Source organism: Protopterus annectens, chromosome 4.part1, assembly GCF_019279795.1.
Source record: "Protopterus annectens isolate FY-2018-M chromosome 4.part1, PAN1.0, whole genome shotgun sequence".
Classification (NCBI taxonomy): Eukaryota; Metazoa; Chordata; order Ceratodontiformes; family Protopteridae; genus Protopterus; species Protopterus annectens.
The window spans coordinates 70,590,981-70,606,236 of NC_056734.1; the positions used below are offsets into that span (position 1 = coordinate 70,590,981).

Here is a 15,256-nt window from a genome sequence, read left to right on the forward strand (position 1 = left end):
CAAACCTCGATCCTCAAGCTTCCTTTTCCTCTCTAAAAGAACCTTTGAAGAAAAGGAATGGCAAATGCTACAGGACTCCTGCAAGTACTCCGCACCAAAACAATACACACACTGAACATGCCCATCAGTGACAGATGATCTTTTGCCCGCAGTCTGGACATTTTTTGAATCCAGATTTTGGGTGCTTGTCTTTTTCTTCAGACATATTAAGCAATATGCAGACTAGAAGAAAGTCAAGATAACAGTACTAACAACCCAACACCATTTAACAACTGGCCGAGAAAAAAGGCCAACAGTATAATACATCCTAAAAGTTAAAGCTATCCTCTAACAATGTCCTGAGAAAGGAAGGCCAACTCTAAGAAATGTGAAACAGCACACTATCTACACTATGAACACTATAACAATAGAATGAAAAACACACACACACACTGAAAACTAGGCCTAACACGAGGCCGCTACAAATATAATAAACTATGAAGCACCAAGGGAATAGGTCTAAAGAGACAACTACAGGGCTATATATATATATATATATATATATATATACATACACACACACACACACATATATATGTATATATATATATATATATATATATATATATATATATATATATATATATATATATATATATATATATACATATATATATATATATATATGTATATGAGTATCTACATGAGAAGACTTGCAAATAGTGATTGTGTGTCAAAAAAGGCTCAAGCAAACTGGAACCCCTGAGATCCGTGCCGCAGCAAACTACATTTGAGGTAATTCCAGCAGTGCATCATGGGATAAGGGGCTTGGTCTCGAGCTACTGGTAACCTTGAGCTTTGCTAACAGCCATGTCAGAGCCGATGGATCGGCTCCGAACCCATCAGTGAAGAATGAACAGCGAGACTGAACAACTTCACATCTTGAAGTTTCTTCATAAATGAGTCAAATAAAATGTTTATAAAATGTAATATATATGCATGATTATACAAAATACAGTTTCACTTAAGTTGTAGCTGTATATTTCCAATGCCTTACAACTGCATTTTCTTTTCATTATCACATTACAGTGTAATGACAGAAGACTGAAGGCAAAGTAACTACTGAAGGATTTAAGGAATGTTCAAAAGAGTCTGGTTTCACAACGTAAAGGAGTTGAAAAAACAAAACAATGTGCCAATAATCTTTTGTAAGCTCTGGCCTTCTCAGGCTGAGAAATGAGTTCTAACAAGGATGTCTGTAAAAGATAGTGTGTACTGGTACTAAATGTTGCAAGGTTAAAAGACAGATTCTTAGACCGGGTGGTCTATGCTTTAAAAAATCATATCTGTCAAGTGTTCACGTGAAGCTCAAAGAGAGAAGCATGAGGGCATAAATTATTTTAAAACTGTATTATTTGTTAAAAGCTATGTTACGTCAAAGTTCTGCATGCATGGAGTTGATAAGAAAATGTATATATGTAGTGTTATTACTCTTTGTTGGACTGATCTAAAATTTTGTAAAGGGAGTCTCCCAGCGATGTTTATGGAATAAACCAGTAATCTGCATATCCTAAAGCATTATTCTTGACTCAAGACTAAAAATGTAAAACTCTTTGTTATTTATTTGTTGTACTTTATCACTAGGATATAGAAAGAGAACTACCAATAACATTAAAAGCAATGGCCAAAAAGAAGTGTTTCAGCAATTGTGGAAAATGTGATTCAGACACGTTAGCCATGAGGAAAGAACTTATTACTGGGTAACTTGCAAGTCACTGAACTGCCCTTAATAACTGTGAGTATAAATCAACACTTTCCTGTAGCAGTAACCACTGGTGGTCCACGCAGTGCATTGGCCCAAGCATCTCTCCATTCACTGTCACATACACCTACAAACACATGCACGCACATGCGTGTGCACGTGCGCGCACACACACACACACACACACACACACACACACACACACACATATACACAAATACACACAAAAACATAGCTCTTACCTATCCATGAGTTGACAGAACACCTTTAACATATCTTTTTACTGTTGTCTCTGCCCTCAAAAACTACAGAATCTTACATTCAGTTAATAATGCCAGTTTCATTCTTTTTATTGTTCACAAAGTGTATTGTGATGCTAGATCATCATCATCTTTCGTTTTTTCCCGTCAGGGGTCGCTACAGCGGATCATCTCTTTCCATTTCTTCCTGTCTTCTGCATCTTGATCTGTCACACCAACCGCCTGCATGTCCTCTCTCACCATGTCCATAAACCTCATCTTAGCCCTTCCTCTTTTCCTCTTACCTGGCAGCTCCATCCTTAGCATCTTTTTCCCAATATACCCATCATCCCTCCTCAGCACATGTCCAAACCAACGCAATCTCGTCTCTCTTGCTTTGTCTCCAAACTGTCCAACATGAGCTGATCCTCTAATATACTGATTCCTAATCCTATCCATCCTAGTCACACCGAGTGCAAATCTTAACATCTTTAACTCTGCCACATCCAGCTCTGACTCCTGCCTTTTTGTCAATGCCACTGTCTCCAACCCATATAACATAGCTGGTCTCACTACTGTCTTGTAGACCTTCCCTTTCACTCTTACTGGTACCAGTCTGTCACAAATCACTCCTGACACTCTTTCTCCACTCATTCCACCCTGCCTGTACTCTCTTCTTCACCTCTCTTCCACATTCACCATTACTCTGAACTGTTGATCCCAAGTACTTAAAACTTGTCCACCTTTACCAACTCTACTCCCTGCATCCTCACCATTCGTCTACCCTCCCTCTCATTTACACACTTACATTCTGTCTTAGCCCTGCTGACCTTCATTCCTCTGCTCTCTAGAGCATATCTCCACCTCTCCAGAGTCTCCTCAACCTGATTCCTACTCTCATTACAGATCACAATGTCATCTGCAAACATCATAGTCCACAGGGCCTCATGTCTGATCTCATCTGTCAACCTGTCCATCACTACTGCAAATAAGAAAGGACTCAGAGCTGATCCTTGATGTAATCCCACCTCTACCTTAAACAGATCCGTCACTCCCACTGCAGTCCTCACCACTGTCACACTACCCTCGTACATATCCTGTACCACTCTTACATACTTCTCTGCCACTCCCGACTTCCTCATACAATACCACAACTCTTAGGCACCCTGTCATATGCTTTCTCAAAGTCTATAAAGACACAATGCAACTCCTTCTGACCTTCTCTGTATTTCTCCAATAACACTCTCAGAGCAAACATCGCATCTGTAGTGCTCTTTCCTGGCATGAAGCCATACTGCTGATCACTAATCATCACCTCCCTTCTTAACCTAGCTTCTACTACTCTCTCCCATAACTTCAAGCTGTGACTGATCAATTTTATCCCTCTGTAGTTACTGCAGCTCTGCACATCACCCTTATTCTTAAAGACAGGTACCAAAAAACTTTTTCTCCACTCCTCAGGCATCCTCTGACTTTCCAAAATTTCATTAAACAATCTAGTTAAAAATTCCACTGCCATTTCTCCTAGGCACCTCCATGCTTCCATTGGGATGTCATCTGGGCCAACAGCCTTTCCATTCTTCATCCTCTTCATAGCTGTCCTTACTTCCTCCTTGCTTATCTGTTTCACTTCCTGATTCACTATTCCCACATCATCCAACCTTTTCTCTCTCTCATTCTCTTCATTCATCAGCCTCTCAAAATACTCTTTCCATCTACTCAACACACTCTCCTCTCTTGTGAGCACCTTTCCCTCACTATCCTTTATCACCCTTATTTGCTGCACATCTTTTCCAGCTCTGTCCCTCTGTCTAGCCAATCGGTACAGGTCCTTTTCTCCCTCTTTGGTGTCCAATCTCTCATACAACTCTCCATACGCCTTATCCTTAGCTTTCACCACCTCTCTCTTTGCCATGTGCCTCATCTCCTTATACTCACGTCTACTTTCCTTATACTCATGTCTGCTTTCCTTATCTCTTTGAAAATCCCACTTCTTCTTTGCCAGCCTCTTCCTCTGTATACTCTCCTGTACTTCCTCATTCCACCACCAGGTCTCCTTGTCCTCCTTCCTCTGTCCAGATGTCACACCAAGCACCTTTCTAGCAGTCTCCCTTACTAGTTCTGCTGTAGTTACCCAGCTATTCGGTAACTATCCACTGCCTCCCAAGTGCCTGTCTTAACTTTTCCCTAAACTCCACTTCACAATCACCCTTTTTTAACTTCCACCATTTAATCCTTGGCACTGCTTTCACACTCCTCCTCCTCTTCTTGATCACTGTCATCCTGCAGACCACCATTCTATGGTGCTTAACTACACTTTCCCCTGCCACCACTTTACAGTCTCCAAATCTCCTTCAGACTGGCCCTCCTACATAGGATATAATCCACCTGTGTGCATCTTCCTCCACTCTTGTACGTCACCCTATGCTCCTCCCTCTTCTTAAAATACGTATTCTCCACAGCCATGTCCATCCCTTTCGCAAAATCCACAATCATCTGACCTTCTGCATTCCTCTCCTTAACACCATACCTACCCATCACTTCCTCATCCCCTCTGTTCACTTCACCAACATGCCCATTAAAGTCCGCTCCAATCACTAGTCTCTCACTCTTGGGTACACTCACCACAACTTCATCCAACTCACTCCAAAATTTCTCTTTCTCATCCATCGCACACGCAACTTGTGGAGCATATGCACTAACAACATTCATCATTACACCATCAATTTCGAGCTTCATAAACATCACTCTGTCAGACACTCTCTTCACGTCTAAAACACTCTTGGCATATTATTCCTTTAGTATTACCCCTACCCCATTTCTCCTGCCATGCACACCATGATAGAACAATTTGAACCCATTTCCTAAACACCTGGCCTTACTTCGCTTCCATCTGGTCTCTTGCATGCACAATATATCAACCTTCCTTCTCTCCATCATATCAGCTAGCTCTCTTACTATACCAGTCATACTGCCAACATTCAAAGTTCCTACCCTCACTGCTACACTCCTAACCTTCCTCCTAGATCTGTTGCTCTATTAACAATTTTGGAAGTCTAAATAATAGTTTTAAACTGTCCCTGATTTTGCTTCTTATGTGTGTTCTGCCCTCCTACACCATATATCCTTACAATCCATGAATATTGCCAGATATTAACGTTTCATACATCTTATAGTGTAAGAACTACTCTCTAACACAAGCTATCCTCATTTAGAGTAGATATTAAGGCTCTGTTTTGTTAAGCTGTTTTCAATACAAATTGTGCAAGGTTTAGAACTTTCTCTAAAAGAGAGAAAGAAAAAGTTAATGACCTAAGGTGATAAGTTAAACCATCCCAGGTGTCTAAGCAGTGATGCAGAGGACTACAACTCTGCTCAGGCACTGGGTATGGGCTAAGCCTGAGGGTGCAGGGTTTAAAATACTCCCTGGAATTTACCTGTAACACATTTCTCACTTATAAAGAAGGTTGGCTGAATGTAAACTTTTGGCAATGTTCATTAACATGTCCGGCTAAGGTAACTTGCGCAGAAGAGCAATTCTTTCAATCAACCAGCTGCATGAATGCCTTACCATATGCATTTCTGGGGGAGAGCACATGGCTAACTAGGCCACAGAGAAATAGTTTAGCATAGTCCACTTCCCCAGAATGCCTCATCAGCATTTCAGGTAAGCCACAGAGACAACCCACCACTGTGCTGCACCACTTTGTGGTACAGCATTGTGATAGGACTGTCTCTGTAATCAGAAATGGTTATCACGAGTAGTAAAACAGGCTTACTGTGTGTTGTACTACTTTTGAATGCCACCTGGTATTTGCCTGATTGGCACAAGTTGTGGCTGAAAAAGGATCCTCAGTCCAGCCACCTAACTAATTAACAAATGTTAAATAAAGTAAAATACTGATTTTACGAAAAATAAAACTTGATTCTTAACTAGCGATGGAAACAGGATGGGTAAGCTATATTCTGAAAATCAGAAGCTCTTTTTCGCACCGGAATAACTTTTTACCATTCTTGAAATGTTTACAGTTTTTGCATTCGTTAATGCTGGCCTGCATTTGTTAAATATTTTACAGAGTGCACAGAGTGAAGTCTTATGAGCTAGAGTCACACAACTAGCAACAATTTCACAAGGCTCTTCAAGGTAACTCCTCTCAAAACTGCATTTCTTAGAAAAGTAGGTTATTACTTGGTGATGAAAAGAAGATGGTATTGATTCTTCCCCCCACAAATGACAAATTAAAATGCTGATGGTTGTACTGCAATACAGAACCTGCATTACACATCTTATAATGTAAAAAGTAGGAGAAGAGACTATGTGACCATTTACTTTAGATGAAATGTTTGTTTTTCTTTCAGCTTTTCCTGGTTAGGGGTCGCCTCAGCGTAACTCCGGTCCGCTAATGATTGGCAGTCGATTTTTATGGTGCCGAGGTGCCAGCCCGACGACCAACCTTCAACGAAGTCACGCCCATTCACGCATGTCTTTCGAACACAACTCGACAGCGGGGAGGACATGCAGACTCCACACAGAAGGCGCTCCAGCCGAGAATCAAACGGGAGAACCTCTTGCTGTGAGGCGACAACGCTACCGCTGCACCACTGCGGCTATATTTTAGATTAAATAATAATAATAATAACTATGCCTAAATGCAACAGAAAAGTCACTGATGAGTACCAGCAATAAAAAGATTTAGTTGATTTAGACATGTTTCTCAGCAGTGTTATACCTAATTGCTTGAAATCTACTCTATGAAGTTTTACAGAAGTTATAAGTGGGATAAAACTGAACTAGTCTCTAAAATATCAAGCAAATATGCAGCTGTATGGCCACAAACAAAACTAAGTTACACAGTTGGAAGAAACTCTTTAATATACCATGTAGTAAGATTAACTAAACTAAGGTCTTACATAGGCTATTGCCATTTTTATAGTTACATTCTATGTGACAAATAAAAGTGTTACCAAATACCGAAAAAGGAACTGTTCTATGGAGTTTTAGTGCCCCCTTCTGATGAATTTGTGCAAAGCAGCTAGCACAGTAATCCTCTCCACACTCCAAACATACCTGGAAAAGATTAAAAATCAAAGTTGTGATATAACCATGTGGCAATTCAAATATTCACAGCTATATATTGAGCACTGGCTGTATTTCAAACATGACTATTATACTACAAGCCTTGATTTAAAACCAGGTTAGTTCACTGCACATGACACTAAGCAAGACCTTTGAGGCAAATGTCAAACTGATTCAAAGTTTGCAAAAAACAAAATACTATAATGTATCTTGGAGTAAATTTCTTACGCTGAACATATCAATATAAACCAGGTCTTCCTGACTCTTTGCTGCCTTAAATACTAAGAGTCTTCACCAACACAATGATATAAACCTGGAAGAAATGGCCAGAGCTATGAGAACTTTAATTTAATAAGAATTAATAATGTCAATTTTAATCTAATTTTCAAATAGTTTCTGCCATGTTTTAATTCTGAAGTTTCTGTACTTTGATGGCGTACTCAAAGTCCAAGACTCAAATGTGCAAGTTTCAAAACTGGAAAAATTACTGCAATTTGCCTCAAACAGAATCAAACTGCAAAGATTGCTGTTACACACCAATACTGTTGTTCACAGGGACAACCTCTCCTGCATCCCTCAGAATTCCATTTATATCAGGATCTATTTCAGATGAATGAGTATTCCGAAACTCAAAATTCATACAGATGAGACCATATGATAGTTTCCAAAATCTCCTTTTTTACTTTTATGCAGGGGGGCAAGCCTTCCCTGCACCCCCCCACCCCATGCAAATTATATATACTCACTCCAAGAGTGCTCTACAGTGAAGAAAAGGGTACATTTCCAAATCTTCACTGTACCGCAATCTCCATTCAAAAGCTCTGAGTTTTCAAAAACCCGAGCATATGGTCTCGACCATATGAATTTCAAGTTTCTGAATGTATATATATACATATATATATATATATATATATATATATATATACATATATATATATATATATATATATATATATACACACACACACACACACACACACACACACACACACACACACACACACACACACTTGGGTCTATGTCAGAAGCACGAGTTTTCAGAAACACGAAGTTCATATTTTCAAGACAATATCATAGAGTTTCTGAAAACTCGAACTTTGAAAAACAAACATCTATGCTTTTTCTACATTTTTTGCAGGGGGGGCAAGCTGCACCCCCTGCATATTATACATAGCAACTCCGAGATCGAACTACAGTGGGGAAAAGGTAAATTTCCTTATCCTCACTGTACGGCGATCTTAATTCAAAAAGTTTTGAGTTTCTATAAAATCGATTACTTGGTCTTGACCATATCAATTTCGAGTTTCTGAAAACTCAAGCTTCTGATAGGGACCCAAATATATATATATATATATATATATATATATATATATATATATATATAGGAATTCTCGGAGATAAAAGAATGTGCAATTTTATGCAAATTTTACCCAACCACACAACATTTCTACATTTCCAAGAGTGATACTTACAGTCCTCCAACTTACAATGGGAAATCTGTATATTTCTTATGACCAGAGCTTTCCAAAATGGATAAAGCATTTCAGCTACATCTGAATGTTAACAGCCAGCAATACAGTTGTGAATATAAAGTCAGAGGAGGTTTTTAACTGCACCAATCATGATCAAAGACCGGTGTAGCAAACATGATATGCTGCCAACCAAGAAGTTGATGTACAAAAATAAAGATAATAATACTGTAAAAACTACTAAAGTTTCTTTATAAATTTTCTGAAAAGTTTTAAGAATTTTTCCCATAATATGATTCAGATACTTTATAAATAAATAAGCAGCAACATCACTTGCATTGCAAATGCTATACCTATAGCAAACAGTCACATACATAAAAATGAGACAAAATTCATGTACAATTCTGTACCATACTGAAAATGATCAAATCTGCAAGTATGTAAAATTTAATTTTACATGCTGTGCTCTAAGTTTCAATAAATACTTTTTTTAAACCAAAACATATGAGCAAAATTATGGATTTCTTCTTTTGTTAATTTCCAGGCAATCTCTGGCTTGCAGAAGTCAATGCTTGGTGGGAGCAGTGAGGAGCCAATCGTCCAAATAGGGAAACACAGAATATGAGCAGTCTCAGGTGCGCTGCAACTATTGCCATCACTTTGGTAAATAACCTGGGGGCTGTGGTAAGTCCAAAAGGGAGTACCCTGAAATGAAAGTGACTGGCTCCAGCCGGAAGCGGAGGAACCTGCTGGAGCATCTGTCCATCTTGATGTCATAATATGCATTCTAAAGGTCAACTGAGCACATCCAATCATCCTTCTGCAGAAATGGCAGAATGGACCATATTGTGACAATTTGGAATTTTGTTTTGACAACAAACTTGTTTAGGGAAGTGAGGTTCGGAATTGGTCTGAAGTCCCCCCGTCTTCATTGGCACCAAAACAAATTTTGAATAGATGCCTGATCTGAACTGGTCTTGGGGGACAGGTTGGATGATTCTTTTTTCCAGCAGTTTTGTGATTCCCAGGGCTGCTGCCTCCCTTTGACTGGGTGGCACATCGAGGAGGTTTTGAGTTGGACTTGGGGATTTGAAGAACGGGATGGTGTAACCTCTGGATATTATCTTTAACACCCAATGATCATCAATGATAGCTTCCCAGGCTGTTGGGTGTAAGGAAAGACATCCCCCCCGACTGGCTCCGGAGTAGAGCAGTCGGGCAGTCTTTCAGGATTGCTGAAAGTGCACGTCCAAGAAAGTATCTCGAGACCCCTGATTTCTCAGACACCCCTGCAGGGGGGGCGTCTGCCATTGGAATCATTTCCCCCGCTGCCTCTGGAGGAAAAGTCTCCCTGCAAGTCCTGGAAAGTGCCTCGAGATTTTCAAAACCATAGCTCCTTACTGCCACACTGATTCCTGGAATAGGACTGTTGTGGGGTAGAAACGTGTATTCCGATGGCAGACAAGGTCTTTCCTTCTTTCTTGCTCTAGGAGAGTGTCTTTAGCCACGGGACCAAAAAGAGATGACCTGTCAGAGGGCGTATTGATAAAGGATGCCTTGAAGGTTTCTGAGAATTCACACAGCTTCATCTAGGCATGACGTGTAATGGCAACGCCCGAACTGGCCACCCTTGAAGTACCCTCTACCACATGGGAAAGTAGCCTCATGGATGTGTTGGAGATAGAGCAGAGGGTGGTCATTCTGGTGAAGATTTTCTTGTCCTCTTCAGACATGGAACCCGGGGCAGAATCAGAGATTTCCTTAACAAGGTCTCTCTGAAGTTTGATCACGTATACCAGATAATTCAGGGCGTGTACAGAAAAGGTCACTGAAGAGTAGACCCGCTTACCGAATCTGTTGAATCCCTAGACTCCCTGTCTGGGGGATGAATCGAAGAGCTCTCCTGGGCCAGATCTTTCTTTGTGGCTGCTGCCACCACCACCATTGCACTGATCGGGACACCCTTAGTCCAGTGAGGCTATCCGGGGGGGGGGGGGGGGCTAAGTATCTTATCCGGGTGCTTTGATATGGGCTCTGCTTTGTCTGGTTCCTTCCAAGCCCTGCAGGATATCAAGTCAATCAGGGGGGTCCATATGGGGGAACCCAGGATGGAGATGGACCTGTTCCAAAGGCTTCCCAGTACACAGACTATGTCAGAGTTAGGTTTGTGGGCAGACTACCCACCTTTCTGTTGAAGTATCTCCATAATGTCCACAAAAGAGACACCCTCAGGAGAGGATCTGGGCAAACCTTCCCCTTCATCACAAGTAGGTGTCTTCTGTAATGGATTCCAGTGAGGAATCCAAGTGCCTCCTTTTGCATGTGTCCTTTTGTTGCACCTTCTCGGGGGATGCTCCGGGGAGATGTCGGAAGACTCGGGGTGCTCTTGCAGAGAAGCCACTCGAAAGCTTCTTGGAACAAGCTGTCCCACAGGAGACAGGGATGCGGTGCGGCCAACTCAGAAGGGAGGGAGTCGGATCCGGGGGTGGGAGGGAGAGTCGTGACTCTTGTGGTGGAAGAGAGAACCCTCTCCACTACTTCAAAATCTGAGGGCGAACGAGACTCCGAAGGCAACTTCATCACAGCTGAAGTCACAGACATTGAAGCCTGTGAGCCTCTGCCACTCCTGGTGCCAAAGGTGGAATCGGAGCTAAACTATCGAGAGCCTAGGTGCCAAGGGGAGGGGCAGCTCTGAAAGCCTGGAACTGAAGCCAACCCCTCGGACCCAATGCCAAAGCTATGGCTCCGAGAGTCAGTAGGGCCTAAAGAAATCAGGGCCAAACTACTCAAGGTGACGGTCGGCAACGTTCAGGTACCTATTGGCACCGACATCTCAAAACTCAGGATCCTCAGACCCAAGGGCTCCGAAGCCGAAGGTTGGATCACAGAAAGAGAAATAGGCATGAATGTAGGTTGTATACTCCCAGCTCCAGTGGGAGACGGAACTATCAAAACTCCCAGCTGAATTTGCTCCTTCAAAAATTTCCTCATCAACCCATCCACCTCAAACTCTGAGAGGCTCTGGGAAGACCTGGTACAAGAAGCTGTCGACCCTGGCCCTGGAGTGGTGCCTGGATGACGCCAATAAAGGAGATTTCTGGAGATGGCCAGTCGGTTTCAGACAAAAACACAGATAGGAGCGGAGTGGAAGAACTTGAAGTAGACAGACGACTTTTGGCAGTAGGTTCTCCTGCGGGAACTGAAGCTCTGTCAGGAGACCACTTCCTGGGCTTGTCCTTTTCCTTGCCTTTGTCACAAGCTTTTTTGGGGGGGGGGTTTGAACCCCTGATGTAGAAACTACCGAAGAAGAAGCGGAGGTAGGGAGAAGAAGATTAACTTATTCCTCCTGTCTATAAGTACTCGCTGATTAAAGCAAGCGCATATAGAACAGGAGGAATCTAAATGGGCCACTCCCAGACAAACTACACACAGAGTGTTGGTATCAGAAGGCGGAACTATATGCCCACACTCTGTGCACTTCTTGAAGTCTGCTGGCTTGGACTCTGCCATGGCAGCACACTAACTACCACAAAAATAGACAATAGATAAGAGGGAAAAGAAAGATTGACCCTACTTCTTCTCTTAAAACAACCTATATATTTTAATTTTACTTTTACTTTTAAACTAAAGACAGATAGGAGTTGGATGAAAGTAGTAATAAGGAGAAAAATACACTCACACACCAAAAAATCACTGAATATTCCCCTAGAGGAAACTCAGAAACGGACCCCGTGGTTGTTCTGATGACTGGCAAACGAGATCTGAGGGGTGGAAGGCAAGTAGGACATTAAGGGTATGAGAGGAGGAGTTCAGTTTTCAGGTCCAAGGCTGAAGTATACAGCCGAGTCAGATCCACAACCCACAGGTTGAAGACCAAATGAAGACAACAACTTCAGAATCATAATTATTGAGTCGTTTTCAATTACTGAACAATTTGGCAATTAGAAATTCAACAACAGGGTGTGTAGCCAATGTGGCACTGAAGTACCAGCAGCTTTGTGAAGCTCCACTGGACATTTTTTAATACCAACAGGACAACTTTTTCACAAAAAAAAAAAACAACACTCAAACCAGTTCTATTGTGTGTCTCTGTAGTTTCACCTCTGGTCTGAAATGGTGGATTTATAGTGGAAATATTTTTTTATAAAATTTCTTGTGAAATTCTTGAACTAACTTGCATATTCTACTTGTAAAAATGAGTTATACTGAAATACAACAAAAGTTTTGCTTTGAAAAAAAGATGTTCAGCAACTGCTATCAATTCAAGATCTCATACTGAAGATGGAACATTGCGAAACTAAAATGGACATTATACAGAAAGTTGCATGAAACTCACTGTAATGTTAACATGGTATCTCAACATTAAATGCAAATAAAAGAGACTAAGGACATCCTGAATCATATGGGTGGAAATATTAATGAAGAAGAGAATCACACAGCATTTTTATTAAAATGGAATACATGGCAAACTGAAAAAAATGGAGGACCAGGGAAAGAAGACACAATATTAGAGTCTTTAGTGTGCCACAAAAGCTTAAGGGAAGCAATATGGTGAGTTTTAAACTACATGGATATCTCAGACACCAAAATTAAACTATTTTGAAACACTGAGGTGTTTCACCTCACATAGATGCAAGTCCAAAAAAAGAACAACATGCCTAGATCCAAAGTTATAAAGTTTTTTAATTTTATTTGAATAAAGAACTTTTATTAAAATTAGCTAGGAATAATGTTTTTTTTAACACCTTTAACACATCATCACATTTTTAAGATGTAGCCAAGGCTGACAAACATTAATAGAAAACAAACCACTAACAGTTTCCACTGTTACTGTCATGTAGTATAAACATGTTACCATTACTTGTTGAAATACCTATTGACAAAATCTCCTTTTTGCATTTCAGTGTGCTTCTTTATGAATACTATATTCTGTATGTATGTTATAATTTTCTTTTTGGACTTGCACCCAAAGTCCTAATTTCTGTTTATCTCTCAGCCCACTGATTTTATTTCCACTTTGATTTACAACCTTCTGACTGATATATATATATATATATATACATATATACATAAGCCTTAAGACTTAAAGCAGCTTGGGTAACCTTAAACCACCTTGTTCTATGAAGACAATCGGCTTACGTCACTTAACTCTTCTCCTCTTCTCCTGCTAAACAAATGTCTTCAACTCTTTATTAATTTTCATCTTCGACTTCTCTTCTAGAGGATAAAAATATGCCTGATCTATATGCAAGATGAAGGGGACTAAAACATTTTCACTGTCTGTATCTTAATCTCCATAACCAAAATCAAGGGCTTCCAGTTTATCATTTTTGTGATACATTTCTGTTAAGTTTCTTCCCACATATCCTTGACTGCCATAACAGAAACTTTTTAAATCCATAAACCTAAACCATATCATCTTTTCATGTCTCCATAAGCATCGGTATTGCTGAACCAATTCATCTGTGGGTACATATTTAGTTTATATGCCGAAAAGACTTGAAAGAGTCTCATAATGATCCAGAACACCAACATACAACTTTATGGGTGTATCATGAAGCACAAAACAATATCATCTGCAAGTAAAGCCGACTTTGTTCCAGTACCATATCAATTATATCCTAAAACTTATGAATCCATTATTTTCTTTGCCAAAAGCTCTAAAAATAAAATAAGTAACAGTGAGAAAGGGGTTTCTCTGTTCAAAAATGGCTTGCCCAACAGAAACCTTCCTACCTTAATTCTTGTTTAAGATCCATCACATATCCTTCTTATTAATCTAATTATTCTACTAGGGTACTTACATGCTACCACTGCCCTACCCATAAAATCCTAGATGACTCCATCAAATGCCTTTTTCTGCAGCAAGACCCACCAAAAAGAGTAGTGTTATATTATATCCTTGCTTCCCACTGGATCACCAGTCTATTAATGTTGTCAAATGCTTCCCTCCCCTCCTCAAAACACTGATCTACATCTATTCAACATCTGGTACCAGGGAACCTAGAAGCAAATTAAAGCAAGTGGTCCAACAGCCTGCTTAAGGCTACTGCGGAGTTACAAGCCATAGGCTGAAGCACATTTCTTGATTTATTTCTATGTTTTTTTCAGTGGACAAGGGGTAGATGGTTGGGGACAGCCATCGGAGTCCATCAAGTCAGGGGGCAAAAAAATTATCCAGATCAATACCAAATACTGTCTGCATGGTCAGCCCAGTAAAAATGGACAATCCCACTATTCTCCCTCTAAACACCAAAACTAAGTATATTTCTGGAGGAATACTATTTTGAACCCTGCACTGAATAAAATGGCAGTAATTTTAGAAACAATTCCAAGCATAAAATACATGCACTAAAGTCCCCTGATTATGTAACAAAAAAGGCTAGTTTCAGTCCAAATAAATGGATACAGCCTAAAATAGTATTACACACAAGAAATGAATCATAAACTGATGAAAAATTCATACCAGAAATGTTTAACATATAAAATGATGCCAAAATCGTGATTTAAATGAAAAAAAAAATCATTTAAAATACTGTAATCCCATCAAATCACCTCAAATAATCATAACCCAAAGAAAAAACTGCAATATCAGCAAGTTTTCCTGTCAACACTTCCAAAGGCAGCTTTTAATCAGCAGCATATGCCTTACTATGCTAATCAATGTAAAAACAGAAGTACATACAAAACTTCTAAAGAAAAAAGAAAAACAAAACAGTAGAATAAACTA

At 40.1% G+C, this 15,256-nt stretch overlaps 1 protein-coding gene across 2 annotated transcripts in view; it reads right to left on the reverse strand.

The window, feature by feature from the left end:
- The window catches only part of ZBBX (zinc finger B-box domain containing), a 2,136,907-nt gene that overhangs the window by 1,431,395 nt on the left and 690,256 nt on the right, over positions 1-15,256 (reverse strand). For both annotated transcript variants that reach the window (XM_044069997.1, XM_044069996.1), the window contains exon 7: positions 6,953-7,048. In XM_044069997.1, the coding sequence (XP_043925932.1) occupies positions 6,953-7,048 (96 nt within the window). The remainder of the gene's footprint in view (positions 1-6,952; positions 7,049-15,256) is intronic.